This window comes from Diorhabda sublineata, chromosome 2, assembly GCF_026230105.1.
Source record: "Diorhabda sublineata isolate icDioSubl1.1 chromosome 2, icDioSubl1.1, whole genome shotgun sequence".
Classification (NCBI taxonomy): domain Eukaryota; kingdom Metazoa; phylum Arthropoda; class Insecta; order Coleoptera; family Chrysomelidae; genus Diorhabda; species Diorhabda sublineata.
In genome coordinates, this window is record NC_079475.1 from 17,500,016 (window position 1) to 17,516,740 (window position 16,725).

At 33.0% G+C, this 16,725-nt stretch overlaps 1 protein-coding gene across 1 annotated transcript; it reads right to left on the reverse strand.

The window, feature by feature from the left end:
- Positions 1-831: 831 nt before the first annotated feature.
- LOC130440790 (phospholipase A2 inhibitor) lies at positions 832-16,698 on the reverse strand. The gene is made up of 4 exons (XM_056774119.1): positions 16,589-16,698; positions 11,642-11,926; positions 7,677-8,032; positions 832-5,052 (listed from the first exon to the last, which is right to left on the reverse strand). Exons 2-4 carry the CDS (start codon positions 11,917-11,919, stop codon positions 4,541-4,543), a joined length of 1,146 nt encoding a protein of 381 aa, XP_056630097.1. The 5' UTR covers positions 11,920-11,926; positions 16,589-16,698; the 3' UTR covers positions 832-4,540.
- Positions 16,699-16,725: the final 27 nt, after the last annotated feature.

Sequence of the window (16,725 nt, forward strand, 5' to 3'; positions counted from 1 at the left end):
GGTTGGTAGTTGGTTGTGTATGTATTAGCTAGCCGGAGGTTGAGACTACACCTATGCAATGAAGTTTGTATTTGACTCTGCACAGGTTATGCTGTTCAACGTATTGTGTTTTCCAATGTAGGTACTGTTGCTTTTCAAATAGGCTCATGTACGACAGGTTTGGATTTATTTTTTATCGTTATTTACATTTCCTTTAAGTGAGTTTTCTTTCTCCTTCTGTTTCAAATTTTTTTTTTTACACAAAACAAAACGAAGCGGACTCGCTTACCAGATTGGAATCAGCGAATTCTGTGCTACTATTTCCAATACCATTTTTAAAATGATTGAAAATATTAACTATTATTAAGTAGACGGAAGTTGAAGACTTTGGTTGGACTAATCACGGGACACTCGGAAGTTGCTTTTCACACTACTGCTCCAGTAGAATAGAGGAAGTAACTATAATACATCTCATCGGTGGTGAAGTGCTTATTAGTATACGGAAAAAAATCCTTGGACTTGACCTAGAGAAAGAGCTTTGATTCCAAAATAGCGGCGCCCGTAGGATTCTTCAGGTTCCGTCAGAGGTAAACAAAGAAACTGAACAAGGAACAACCGGGTAATTAGAACCAACAAGGCCTTCCCATTCTTAATAAGTTGTAAGCCTTGGTGAAATAATCGATCCAAGAAATTATATCCATTCCTTCAAGTTTCAGGTTTTGGTAACGTACTATATTGTACGATAAAAAAATTACCATACAACATACCAGATTGCAATATAATTATTCTTAATAATTGCTTGATCATGTTATCTTTTATTTGAATATTTTTAAAATAAAACAATTCTTATTAATAAAAATGTATACTAAAAATGTGTATTACATATATACAAAAATTATTTACAAAAAATTTCAAAAAATATATAATCAACTAATTTTTCTCACTAAATTTTGTTGCTAACTTGTTCTTACATCATTATATATATAAAAATATCAAAAGCTATATCGAGTAAGCTCGACTATTTTGGGCAAGTATTTTTTAATCTAAATATTAAGTAATATTTTGAAAAAACATTTAATTCTTCGTTGCTAGATCTACGAGTACTTCGAATTAAAAAATAACGTGTTATAATGCTAAGCAAAAATATTTGTTTTCAACGCAACTGAGTTCATAGAATCACAAGCAAAATGGCTGGCGCATACCTTTTAGTATTACTCGTATTATATTGTTAACGAAAATTCATTATAGATTATATTAATTACAGACTTTCCAAAAATATTACAACATCCAACTAGGTCACAAAATATTACAATCTAAAAACTACTAGAATACCCAAAGATCTTTACTTTAACACAATTAAAGTGTTTAAAATTCTATCTACTCCAGTTATACTCCTTGTTCACATTTTTAAAAAAGTTTTTCACCACTCAAACTTCAATATCTCTAGCACTTCCTCCTGTTCAAAATATCTAAATCTTCTTTTCTAATTATCAGTTTTTATTTATTGTATAAATTTCAGTCTATGTTATTTATAGATATATGGAGCTTTCTAAATATTAAAACTCTTTGCTTTTTTAAACATATAAACAATCTTGACATATTTAATTCTCTATCAATCAACTCTTGTAGTTTAAAATTTTAACATCAAATAAATTTCTATATAATATGCTAAACCATTAATTAATAAATTCATATGAACTAATAATTATTATCAGTTATTTTTCACAAGAAATAATTTTATAGACCAGAGTCGATGAATGTTGAAACCAAAAGAAAATAATATTAGAATGAAACCCATTGAAAAAGAAAGGGAATGTAATAATACTTGGAGGAAAAATACTTTATGGGAAAAAGTTAAATAGCGAAGCTGTGAATAATAAAAAATCTGCAACTTTTTATTCACATATTTTTCACATAACCTCAAAATTTATCTGAAAAATAGAATAAAACAAGATTTTGTTTTTTTATTTTTATCTTTTCGGTGAAAACCTTTTTATGTCTCAAATATACTGTTATCTATTCAATTTGAAATATCTGTTTTTTCACCTTATTTTAACTTAATATCACAAAATCGCCCTAATTTTCAATCCAAAAATTTTCCTGTCACCATATCAGCTTTTTTAAAAAAATAAGTTAGTTTTTTGTTTTTTCAAATCTGTACTTTCCAATGGTGTAAAAAAATATTACCATCACCAAGGTAAATTGTCTCAGAAAAGATAAAAAACCGAAAAAACTGACTTCTTGGAAGAAAAAAATTGGACATTTACTTAACAATACCCACGTCTGATCTGGTAAAAAATTTCATCACCTTCAATGCCAAAAAAATATTCAATAAGCTACCTTCAGAATTAAAAATGGTGTTAAGAGTCCCGCTATTTAAAAATTAATAAAATCCAGGTTACTAGAATAATAGAAGGTTTGTGACATGCGCATGTTTTTGTAAACAAACGATCAGCTACTAGAACACCAGCTCCCAATAGACTTGCACTTTTTACAATGTACAAACACTTACATCTTGAAATTGATAACATAAATAAAAAAAAAATTTCTCAATTTTTCCTAGCAAATTATCCAAAAGAGCATTAATCAATCGTCTAGGATCTCTCGTAAAATTCGTTTAAATGATACATTATCAACATTGAAGAGAAATCAAATATCAATTTTCAATAAAATAAGAGAAACACAAACAATATTAAATGAATCTAGAAGTAATGTTAATCAATATATTAGAAATAAGAAATATTATAGATCAACTAAAATTTAATTTAGACCTAATTTTAATATTTTTAAGAGATATCGAAAACTCAATAGGTTTTTCTTTATTAAATGCCGTACAACCTAAGTTAATTTCTCCAGATCATTTTAGAGAAATTATAACAGATTTACACAGATTCCACAATAAAAATCAAATATTATTCCCAGCGGATGACTCCTTAAGAGATAGTGAAATCAAAAGTAGTTTATGCAAACAATAAGTTGATTTTCTATATAGATTTTCCTCTGGTCTACCCAGACTCCTTCGATCATTATCATCTCTATTCCGCTAAAAATATAAATCAGACTATTATTATTTCCCAAACACCCTTCCTTATAATGAGCAATAATTTGTACCAATACCAAGAAGAGGAATGTACCGATCTGCAATCAATATTTCTATGTGAAGAGAATCGAGTCCAGCCAACGAAGAAAACAGACTATGTGACACCTCTACTGTCACTCAGTGACATAAATAACTGCAAGCAAGTGCCTGTCCAGACGAACTTCCAACTCATAGAAGAGCTAAGAAATAGCCACTACATCGGTATTTTTCCAGAGCCAACGAAGATGCAACTGAATTGCAAAGATAGAGACATCGCAATTTTACATGGCACTTACCTTTTTATTATTCCACCCATCTGCCAAATTAAAACCTCTTCTGTATCATATTCGAACGAAAAGAGTACAATTACAGGGCACGCCCTAACATTACAAGAGATTACCGGAACCTCTTTCACAATTATGAAGATACAAAAATTGAAAATAGAAAAAGTTCACCTGCATAAACTTCCTCAAGTACTCCTTCAAGAAAAGGACGAAAATCCACTAGAAGAAATTCTAACCCACCAGAACATCTCCATATATGGCTTTAGTAGTATCACGATAATAATCTTAATCTTTTGCAGTATCTACATATTTATGAAGAAACACTTGATACTGAGTTTGTGAAAAAGAAAAGAAACTCCCAAGAGCCCCGACATCACTCAAGTTCTCCACCGCCCTTACGCCCTTGAGTTCCATTTGAGGAGGGAGGAGTTATGGAATGAAATTTACCTATAATTCGCAATATCATTGTTTTATTTGTACGAGGTCGTTGGTCTGCTGTGTCAGCAATACGACATTTCTTTATTGTTAATTATAATAAAATCTAAGAGAATGACTTTAGACTTCATTGTAGTGGCATAAAAATCTGTGTAAAATAAATTAAATGAAATTTTAAAAAATATATTTTGTGATTTCAAAAATATAAAGTTCTGTTGTTTATAGTTTACGTTGTGTCAATTTAGTCTGCATTTTTTAAACAACCTATTTGTACATAGTTTAATTTCTTTTCGACATAATTTACCTTCTCGACAGGTTTGTCTAATTTTAATTTGTAAAACCTAACCTAACCTAACCAAACAACAATTCCTATAACTTGTTGGCGTGTTCGGACTAGCGGGACTCAAGTGTACTTAAATAACGGACAGTTGCAGACATTAAAGAGACGTAAGCATAATAGATGTAGATGCTTAAGAGCAATAGGCGTTTTTATCGGTGATAAAAAACGATGCACCTTTTTTATCGCTGTCAAAATGACAAAACAGTCATATTTAAATGACACATTTTATATAGGAGTTAATTTATCGTTCAAAAAACAATTTATTAGTTTCTCTACTATCTTTTGTTCCTATTCGTGAACAAGTATTAACATCTAGGCCAACGTTATCGCCCTAAAGCCAGTTGACAATTTATATTTCTCTAAGAATTTAGTACGAATATTCCCCCTTGTCGCCTACAATTTAAAAAAAAATTCTAAAGAGAATTAAACATAAACATCCTGAGATTCTATTTTATTATACTGTACTTTTCTTGTAACGCTCTCGAAAATTGGACTCAAGCTACTTTTTACACTATCTTTTTTCAAATAAGCGTAAGCGCTCAGAAGAGTCAACAAAATAAAAACAAGTACTATTAATAGTACAGTTAACGCTTGAGAGATTTTGGCATTTTTAGATTCCGCCAATATTTTCAAATTCATTATATATTCAGTTCCATATTTTATTTGATGGCATTGTAACATTTCCAAATCTCTTACTTTCACGTTGGTTTTATGCAACCAATTGTAGAGATTATTTATAGCTTGGTCGCATCGGAAGGGATTGCCGTCAATATCTAGAGTAAGGTTTTGGGTTGTCCTATAAGGATAAGCCAATTTATCGAAATTTTCCAGGTCCTGATAAGAGAATTTCGTGATGTTGTTCTTTTCCAAATCTAAATAACGTAGTTTAGGTAAGCAGGTTATATTAAAATTCAGGCTAGGGATGTTGTTGTTACCTGAAATAAACGTATATATCAATACCACAATAAAAATTAAGCATTTAATAGTTATTTATGTAACAAATAGGTGAAGTAATACATTTTTTCACGAGTGGGACGGTTTGACGAATGAAAAAAAGTTACTTCACTCACGAGTTTCATATAAAAAATTTTCTACATCCGTAGACTTGAAATAATTGGACAAAACTTTTATCAATTTTTATTTTATAATAGTGATATTAAAAGTACAACTGTGAGCATTACTAATTTGAAGTGAACAAGAAGTTACATTACTCCTGGTACTTGAATTGGCAACATTTAACGAGTTCAAAGAAATAACATTGTCTATAGTTGTACTTATTGGATTGTTGGTAGGATCGTGAAAATTTACAATGTTGCTTGAAGTCGAACTAGTTGTTGCCGTTAAATTTTTCACTGCGGAATCCATTTTGTATTTTATTGAATCGTCTATTTAACCCTCCGCAACTGTGTTGGTTTTCCACCCACCGTGCTTCTTTAGTTGAATTATATCACCACCGGAATCCACTAATAGACACGCCGAAATGTATGCCCAGTAAATTCACAAATATGTTGCGATAAGCGAGGGAATTTTTGAAAAGGTATTGATACCTACAACTTGGGTTTTGTAATTTCATTTCTATACTGATGTAAGATCGTTAATCTCATTGAATTTTTCTTTCAAAATACTGTCCGATTGAAGATCTATCAACTCAATTTGCAAATGAACTGGTGCCTGTCAAGCTTCAAGATTGAATGGATTGTTGAAAACTGGAAATTCAATTTCATTCATTTTGTGAAAGTCTTCAAAACTATTGTCCCGTAATCAAATTTTGCAGGAGTTTTGAATATTCAATCATTTTTTTTTTTTCGTTCTCTGTGATTTTAAATGAGGGATATGGTCGAAAGTTTGACCTGAGTTTAACCTGATTTTCCCACACCCTCAACTTTGTTTCACAGGCTTGAATACATGAATGCATTTCAGTGACAATCAGATTTTTACCCTGTAACTTTATATTCAGATCAGACAAGTGAATTCATATCCACCAAAAAGGCAAAATCAGTCCACTAGTCATTGTCATAATCAATTGGTTTGCCTTTTTCTAGCACGAAATCTTAAATATGGTCACGTAATGGAACAAATCTTTCTGAAACTACTCCTCGACTAAACCTAGGAACTTCGGTGAAATAAGGAACATCAGAAATATTTTCGTCCAAATCTCTACTCCGTATAACATTTACAATTTTAATTATAGATGGCATGATATGGTCCATTTTTAAATGTTTGGATGCCAATGATTCCTGATGAATTATACAGTAAAATCCCACGAAATTCCCTGATGTTTTGTGTTTTAATTTAGTTACAACGCCCGAATGTTTGCCAGCCATGGCAGAAGCGCCATCCGTAGTTGTGCTGCTAAATATATTCCAGTCGAATTCATATTCTACTACCAAATGCTCAATTGCAGAATAAATATCATATGCTGTTGTAGTACCAGTCAATAGAACGCACTTTAATTCGCAATTCTTCAGTTATTTCAAAGTTACTGTTAATGCCTCCTATCAACAGTATCAGTGCTCTTGTCAAGTTAAATTTCTTCTTCTGTTGAAGAACCAAATTTTGACATAAATCATTTATTCTTGAAGCAACAATGTTTCTTGAGAGTGAAATATTTTGAATTATTGACTTTTGAGTTGGAAATGAGACATCGGCAACTTTTAACATACAGTTTTTAATAAAATCACCATGAGTGAAAGGTTTTGATCTTTACGCGATTTCTATTCAATAATAAAACTTGATTTCGGGACATCTTCGCTCTCTGTATTAGCTTTAGTAAACATCGTTTGTTGACCTTGAAGATGACAATGCGTCGATTCTAATTTTTTCAGTGTAACAATCGAATATTCACTTATGATTCGTATCATAATGTCTCTTAAAATTAAACTCCTTTCCATTCTATGAAAAAATATGCAATTTTCCATTTAGACTGAAAAACTCTGCACTCACTAACAACTTTACGTTTTTGTGACATTATGCCAAAATCGTAACAATTATAGATATCGCTCGCGCACGACACAAACAAATGCACAATGCCTTCACAATCACTACTTCGCAGTATAATTAAAATCCTTGTCCAACCGTATCGCTTCGATTACTCGACTCAACTGACTAACGTCGCACCGACGCACTCGTTTTGTATGGTTAAGGAAGGTTCTAGTCTACTCGAAGTTCCACTCGAAACGCGTGGAAGATTCTATCGTTCTCGACAAAAATAATAGGATATTTCCGCTTGCTGCTAAGAGATGTCGGTCTAGATTTGAGAGAACGAGTATTTAAAACATCCGTAGAGAAATCGAATGAAGTCTAAAAGCTCTAAAAAACATTATTCTTTTTGTGACACATTTCGATCGCGGGCCTTATTGATACGGCCCAGGGGCCAGAAGCGGCCCGCGGGCCGTATCATTGACATGACTGGGTTAGAGAGTATAAAGAGTATATTACTTAGTTTATCCACGAGAAACAATAAAATCTTTGTTCTTCATAATATTGTAGGTAATTTATAGGAAGGGAAACGTTTGAACTGACATTCCGTATATCTATAAATGCAAACTAAAAAACTTACCCAAATATATATCATGTATATTAGGCAAATCACAAAACACTCTATCGTCTTTAAAGTTTTTAATCTCGTTCTGCTCCAGATGTATTTTGTATAATTTCGTGAGATTACTGTTGACAAAAATGTCATGAAGATCGTCAGCTAATGCAGCTCCTGTATTATCTGCGAAAGCGTTAGTTAGATGTAATTCTTCTAAATTAATGAAATTGGAAAAAACTCTGGGGTGATGGAAGTTTTTATCGTATTGAGCAGATATTGAGATGTTGTTGTGATTAAGAATAAGACGCGTCACACCTATTACATGATGAAAAGCTTTTCCTTTAATATCTTGAATTCCATTGTTACTCATATCGATAATTCTGAAATAAACATCGATTAATAACAAAATGAATGAGAAAAACGATACTATTTCACAATAACAACTGCTGCAGCTGTTTTTAATTTTTAAATAAAGAGGATATTATTAAGTACTATGTCTCATAGCTTCAAGAAAAGCATTGAGAAGATTGTATCCGTTCCGACTATTACTGAACGATGTATTAACATTAAGTTTGATGTCAAGGTAAAAAAAGTGAGAAAGAAGATTACGTAATACTTAAATATCTCTATGGTAATATTGTAGTTAAGTAGGTAAATTTGTTAGTTCAAACGAAGAATTGACTTAATTAAGAACTAAAAATCTCGTGCGGGTTCGTTGAGTATTTTAACCCAGGAGCCCTCGCGCTTATTATTGTTGTGTCAGAGTTCACGCGTGAACATGCATTTTAACCTTAACATTTCGTAGACCTTTAATGTATAAGACGGCCCCTAGACCCTACAATAACATTGTACAATATATATGATTGTACAATGAGATTGAAAGGCGCTTGGAATCCAAACGATCAATTAAATTGTACAATAAAGGAACTGCTGCGCAATATTTTCGTGTTTAGTCGAAGAATAGTGTTGATCCCGTGTGCATTGTGCGTAAAGCAGCATGTCCGAACAAGATTTAGCTGCTGCTTTAGTAGTGTTGCTTGTGGCTAAACGTAAACGAACACGTCAGTGGTCGAAAGATTGGTACAAAAAAAGGCAGAAATACACTCACAAAAATCTTTTAAAAGATTTGATGATATCTGAGGAAACAGACTTGAAAAATTTTGTACGACTGAACCTGGAACCAATACCACCTTTTCAACGGCTTTCAATAACATTACGGTATCTAAGATTCTTAAATTGAGCCAACATGATAAAAAATATCATTAGATATCAAATTTAATGATAGTTGAAAAAGGAAAACACGAAGTATATTATTTGTAATTGAACTTTTATTCGTTTTGTAGTGATGCGCGTTATGGGAGAATAAATTCAGTATGCTTACTAAAAATTGCAAATCATACAACGCTTTTTGACTTGCTATTTTTCATTCTTGCGCAAAATGCTCAAAACTTTGTCTGGTATTTCAAATCTTCTTTGTTTAAAATTTGCTTGAATCATTGCTTGTGGTACATGCCGAATGGAAGCATGGGTAGTAAAAAAGTGCTTTTAGGAAAATTTAAAGATTTTGTACAAGGTCCTTCACGACGAGCGGAATCGATATGTATATGGGAAAGTACTGGGACTAGAGTTCGGAATGCTTTTCGAACTCTTTCTCCGAAAAAAACTCGAAACGCTACTCAGCACGGGTTTTTAAGAAGAATCCATAAATGTTTGGAAGTTGGGGGCAACCATTTCGAACATTTACTTTAGTTTAATTTTTAGCTTTGCTCTTCTCTTCTTAGTGTAGTGTTTTTAAATATTTTTTAATTGACTAAAGTATTTTAATTTTTGATACGTTAACTTTTGTTATTCGTTATTTTCTAACAAATTTCCCTTAATTTGAAGCGTAGAATCCAATGGTAAAGAGAACAATAGGGGATTGTCATTTGAAAAAATTAAGTTTTTAGATACCGAAATTCGGCACCATTTTCTGGACACCCTATATAAATTTTTGTCAAGGTTTTCACAGATTTTGAAAGCTGTAAGTGTTATTTGTCCAAATCTCAAAAATATGACCTGACTCACTTAAACTTAGAAATATAATTTTTTTAGTGGAGGGCTGCATGTGTCCAAAAATTTCGAAAATGTGAAATAATTAAAATGGTGGACTTGCGATAGATTCCAAAAATTTAATAAGAACTATAGCATTCAGCTTAAAATGACGAAGTTTGGGTCCACTCTCAGAAAACTGAAATTATTTTAGCTGAAACGAGCATTTTGGAAAATCCATGCAAGCAAATTTTTAGAACACTAGTCGCAGTACTTTCCCATATAGCGGGTTTTCCAATAAGAGGTGTTATTTTGATATTCAAAGAAAAATGCCATTTTTTGAGATAAATGATCGGATGTTTATTTCAATATAAAGAGGAAGGTATGGCGTTAATAATGGAACACAACATCAGCCAAATGGCCGCCACGACTGCGCTTACAGGACCATATCCTTTTCATGAAATTTTCCGTAACCAAATTGCAAAGCGGCTGCCCTATGTCCTCGATAGCCTCACGAATTCCATCTTTGAGGTCTTGAATCGATGCTGGACTGTTGGCGTAGACCTTATCTTTCACGTGACCCCAAAGAAAAAACTGGCAAGGTGTTAAATCACAAGATATCGGTGGCCAATTGTGATCACCTCTTCGAGAGATAACACGGTCCGGAAATTTTTCCCGTAAAAGATCGATGGTTTCGTTGCTTGTGTGGCACGTAGCGCCGTCTTGTTGAAAGTAAACGTTGTCCAAATCAATACCATCCAATTCCGGCCACAAAAAATCATTAATCATCTCTCGATAGCGCCATCCATTCGCCGTGTTGCTGTTGCTCCAGCCTCATTTTCGAAAAAGTAAGGTCCAATGACACCGCCAGACCATAAACGGCTCCAAACAGTCACGCGTTGAGGATGGAGAGGATTTTCAACAATAACTCTTGGGTTTTCCGAGATTCGACAATTTTGTTTATTGACGTAACCACCAAGGTGAAAATGGGCTTCATCAGTTAAGATGATTTTTCGATGAAATTCCGGATCATTTTCATGCATTTCAAGGACCCAATCAGCAAAGACACGACGTTATTGATGATGGGCCGCCTTGAGTTCTTGTGTTAATTGAACTTTATAGGCCTGAAGACCCAAGTCTTTATGTAAAATACGGTGTAATGACGTTTGTGGAATAGCTAATTCCAAAGAACGACGAGGAATGGACAAACCTGGGTTTTCTTCAACACTTTGGGCCACAGCAGCAATATTCTCAGTTATTCTTGAGCGACGTGCACGGGTTTTATTCTTCACATCACTAACATGTCCCAACAGCTCAAATTTTTCCAACAATTTCTGTATTGCGGTCCGAGAAGGTGCTTCACGTCGACCCAAAAATGTTTTAGTTTTACGAACCGTCTCTGCCCAAACTTTCACCATTTTTATAGTGAATTTTAATAATTTCAATGCGTTGTTGAAGCGTGTATCGTTCCATTTTCATTAATGGCGTAGTTTCTACTTGTCAAATGTCAAAAAATGACAGCTTTAAAAGTGACTTTTACCGAAATAGCGGGCTGTTCAAAATAACACCTCTTATTGGAAAACGCTTACATATCGAGTCGGCTTGTCGTGAAGGACCCTGTACATTTAAGCCTTCAAATCAATCTCCCTTTTTGGGAGAATTTCAACCAGCTTCTGATGGCAAATTTAATAGCGTAAACAGTGTCCATTTTATTATAACTGGAATTTGCGGCTTCTCTTTATTGTTTTATTAAAATTATTAAAATTTTTTTCAGACCTAATTCGAAAATTAACTAAGTGTATATATCTGCTTCATTATTATTTAGATTGGGTTGACATAGTAACTTATATAGTAATATCCATAGCAGTGTGATCAAGTTTCTTAATATGTGCCTCTATGAATAACGTAAAAGTGCAATTGTCACTTTTCACATTATATATAAACTCTGTTTTAAGAAATACCTCAAGTTAGTCATATTTCTGTTCTCCCCGAATACGTTACTAGGTAAAGTCCCCACATGATTTCCAGTAAAAATCAACATCTCCGTTTCATCAGGAAGTTCTCGTAGCATATCCGTATTAGTGAAACCCAGTCCAGCACATTCCACCACGAACATAGATCGGTTGTCATGAAATTGCAGGCCGCAGTAACATTGTTGTAAAAGGTTGTAGCCACATTTGTTAACTGTTCCAAAAACCAAATTGAGTTGTAAGAACAACAGAAGCAGCTCGTTTTTCATACTGAAACTTAAAAAGTTGATGGTTATTCTATATGTATATCAAATGAACAATTAATTTTATAGAAGAAATTGATAGAAACACTTAACATTAAAATTCCCTTATTACCTCTATGGATATGACGAAATTACTGCTCAGACTCCACTCAAAATCACATTTACACATCTTTCAACTTCTCAAACTTCCAAATACTCAGTGATATTCCCTCACTAGCGCGAGCAGTAGCCCAAGATCACCTTATAAGATGCTCGCGCGAACAAAATGAGCAGGTGCGCGCCATACCTATATGCACCAATACGCGCGTTCACATATAAGCGTGAGCATATACAATTATACATATTCAAAAGAATAAAAGCGCGCACAAATAGAGGAGTAAAACCATTCTTTAGATGTACTATTTGCACATACAAAGTATTACGAGGGTTCGAGGGTTGCTACTTAAGTTTTGAGATATGGCAACACTGAATATGTCAATATAGCTTAAGACTTTTAATGATGAACGTACTCAGACCGTGTTGTCAAACGAGTGCTATTTGAGTTGTATACAGATACTTGAAACGATGTGCTATGATTTTCTAAGACTTTCGACGTGGATTAAACCAGCAGCAGTGTACCGATCAACTCGCTTAGACTTTTGGTGATGAAGCACCATCTTGAGCAACCGTGTTTTCATGATTTCCCGAATTCAATCGTGGTCGCACTTAACTACGACATGAATTTCGAGAAAGTCGTTCAAAATCGGCTGTGGTGCCCGAAAAAATAGATACAGTGCGTAAACTGATATTGCAATATCATCATGTGACATACCGTGAGATTGAGACATACTTGGGCATTAGTTCCACTCGCATACATTCAATATTGCATGAACGTTTGACTATCGAAAAATTTGTTCGCGTTGGATACCGCATAATTAACAAATGCTCAAAATGGGTGCAAAGGAATGCTGAAAATTTCAATCGCGGTACTATAGATAGACGACTATAGTATATTGACAGACGACGAATCATGTATCTATGCATATAAATCCAAAACTAAACAACAATCGACTATATATGTCTTTAAAGACTAGCCAAAACAGAAGTTGTTTGCGCACGAAGTAATTCGAAACAAATGATCGCCCGTTTTTTCGGAATTACTGGATTCTTGCTACCGTTCCATTAGAACAACTTAGAACGATCAATTCTGAATGGTACAACAGCATTTGTTTGCCAGAAGTGTTCAATAAAATCAGGGAAACCAATCGCAGAAGACGAATCATTCTCCACAACAATGCGAGCTCTCACACATCAGATCAAACGTTTTTGAACATTTAAAACATTGAATTGATGGGTCATCTGCCGTACAGTCCTTGTTTGGCACCTGATGATTTCTTCTTATTCCCGCAGATCAAAATTAAATTGTGAGGTCAACATTTTTCTACACCTGAAGTAGCGGTTGATGCGTTCAAATCGCATTTTTTTGAGGTATATCAATGTAATGGATAAATTGCTCCTACAATTGGTTCAAACGCATATAAAAGTGTATTGATCTTGATGGAGAGTATTTTGAGAAACTATACAGCCATATCATGAATATTTGTTTATCTTAAAACTTAAGTAGCAACCCTCGTATTCGCGCATACAAACTCGAAAGAAATGCATGTAAAACACGCTAAGCTTCGTACGAAACGCATGCTTTACAATTGAGTACGACGCTTCAATTGATATTGATAAGAAACGAACCTAATTTAAAATTCAAACACACTGTATCTCGAAAGCCGATAACAGCATAACGAGACATATCAATTACATTTTATTAACGCGAGAATATAAATGTATTTGAGAAAACTATTTTTTTTTATTTCAGTTTAACGTGTCTCGACAGCGTTAGTCATTGTCTCACACAAACAATCATATTATAAGTTAAATAAGGGACTGTTAGAAAATCTATTACAATACGGAAATTATTTATATTTTGTCTCTTTGAGGTTGGTTTTTATATCAAACTGCTGGTATGCGGTAGAGTATTCTCTGCAGTCGGTGAGGAAGTGCCTAACAGACCCATGAACGTGACAACTTTGGCAGACAGGACGACTTTCTGACGACATCAAGATTTTTTAATGAGGTTCTTGAAGTTAGTCTTCAGATCATTGACAAGCTGAACTGGGATTCCAGGAGGATTAATGAATATTTTCTAAACACGACGGGTTGGATTTTTCTATTATTTTTTCTGGATAATTCCACCTAAATGATTAATAAAATAATAACCTAACCAATAATAACCATCAGCTGGGATATGAAAAGCGTGTTAACTAGTGTCATTATTCTATTTAAGAAGGTCATATTATCCTGAAAATCGCTTAGGAATCACAGTAGAAGTTCAGGTTAAAAATTCACAACGCATACTTAGAGATATAAAATTATTATCCAGACCCCGTCCGTTTTAAACAGAATTCGATGATCGGTTTGCAATGTGTGTAAAATTTTCAATTTCATATTCAAAAAGTGCAAGGTTAGTAACGCAATGACTCAACCTTGATACTTATTTTAAATCAATATTAGCTCTTAAGAATTCCAAAAAGTTTTTATTTCGCAATTTTTTGTTTATCTCAATGATAAATAAAAAATCATAAAACTGCAATTTCCTTTCAAGTGCAATTCTGGATCAATTTAGATACACAGATAGATATACTATTAATGAAAGAGCAAGTGCAATAAAAAATATTGTTAAGCAACATAAATGAATCTTATAATCACAATAGAAGACAAATTTTAAATGTTTGTGTCATGTTAGAAGTAGATCTACATTTGTGAAGTAGAAAAATTAGTTTTAGAAAACATACAGTAAAGGCGATTACAGCGGATGCTCAAAATTGTTGTCCATTTACTTCAATACAACAAGCGATGCGATTTTTAAAATTTTTCAATACATTTTGCAACATCCCTAACTGCTCAATTCTTCTAATCTCTTTTTTTAATCCTATCTTTTAATTCCTGAATATTGGCAGGTTTTGTTTTATGAACGATGTTTTTAAGTGATCCCACAGAAAATAGTCTAAAGGATTCGTATCGGGTGATCACGTGGGCCATTCGATAAAACCACGCCATCCAATCCATTTTCTTGGAAACACATACTTCAGGTATTGCCTCACCACACACGCATAGTGAGATGTGGCCAAATATTGTCGTTTGGTATATTGTTATTGTCTGAAAATGTCTAATAATGAAGTTTGTTTTAAATGTAATTGAAAATACTTATTTGGATTTTGAAATATCCGAGCCAACTCAGGTATAATACTATTTTCCAATAAATCTAAATACTCCGGACCATTTGAGTTACAGCCCATCCATTCGGTTTTTCGGGATATTGGGTGTGTGATTCACGCATCCCACGAGGATTGTTACGTGACCAGTATCTACAATTATGCTGATTTACGTTTCCATTAATACAAAAAATGGCCTCTTCGCGAAACATAACATTACTCTAAAAATTATAACATTTTTCCATCATTATGTCTGCAAACTCTTCACGTCTATCAAAATTGTCTTCCGACAACTCTTGAACCAACGTTACTTTGTATGGATGGAATTTATTATTACGTAAAATTTTCATTACGGATGTTTGCGAAATATCAAGTTTCCTGGATATTTGTCTAGTACTCAAGTGTGGATCGTCTTCTAACAGGACACGAACATCTAAAGATTTGTTTTCACTTGATGCAGGTGTTCTGCGCCCTGATTTGGATAAATATTTTACAGCACCAGTTTCGTTAAACTTGTTTACTAAATTACTGACATTAGATCTTGTTGTGGGATTTCGGGTAGTATATAAATTATTAAAGATATTATACGTTTCTTGTTGACTTCTACGCCTATCACCATACCCCAATATCATTAAAATTCAATCAATTGTGAATTTGAATAAACTTCAACAATAATAATTTATTGAAACGTGTTATTGTACCCGCCACCTAAATGTATTATTTTAACTTCGACGCAAATGTAGCTATAACTCCGAAATTATGGCATTTAGTTATATAACATTAGATGAAACATAATAAGTATTTCTTAAGGATTTCGAAAAGCAAAAAATATATAGGGTGATCCATTTGAAATAACAAAGTTCATTATTTTTCCGAAAAAAGGAAATATCTGACAACAATGTAAATACGTACAAGTTTGGGAGGTTACAGTGTTTACCAAGTTTGTTAATATTATTTCATAACAGATTTCAATTCAGCAACTAAATCATAATAATAATTACACACACTAGCATAAATAATGTCATATTATTATTATTAAAATGTAAAACAGATGCTTAAACTATGAGGTAAAGAATATATTTCAAACAATAAAACTACATGCCTCTTTGTTGAATTTATTGGAAGCAACGTTTTTTCTTTATTTGATTAAAAAATTCGCATATTGTCAAAAATTCACTTAGAACAAATTAAATATTTTTTCAATGCAACTCGAAGCTATAATAACGATGAAATTACTGGAAACCTAAAAATTTATTGACGTTATTATAGAAAATTCAAACTTTTTATGTATTCCATGAAATTAATTGGAAAACCCGAAGTTTTTACATGCAGTTATGTGACGAGTTTCGTGTTTACCTTATATGGATAAAACTCTATTTAAAAAATTATTAAATATATTGAGCGTCTATTCAATAAATAAAAAACTTTACCTTCTTTAAATGCGCAAATATATGTCCAATGGTCACTTAACTTTATAGAAATCTGAATAAAATATAAATTTGTACAGACGAAATGTAGCACAACCTTGGTTGAACATAAGATTTCTGCTTTGTATATACCTGTAAAC

What these genes read in the sequence shown, in the direction of transcription:
- LOC130440790 (XM_056774119.1), bottom strand. Translation starts at nt 11,919, where the DNA reads ATGAAAAACGAGCTGCTTCTGTTGTTCTTACAACTCAATTTGGTTTTT. An exon ending in AGAAATATGACTAACTTGAG is followed by an intron (nt 8,033 to 11,641) that starts GTATTTCTTAAA and finishes TGTTTATTTCAG; the next exon opens with AATTATCGATATGAGTAACA. An exon ending in TATACATGATATATATTTGG is followed by an intron (nt 5,053 to 7,676) that starts GTAAGTTTTTTA and finishes CGTTTATTTCAG; the next exon opens with GTAACAACAACATCCCTAGC.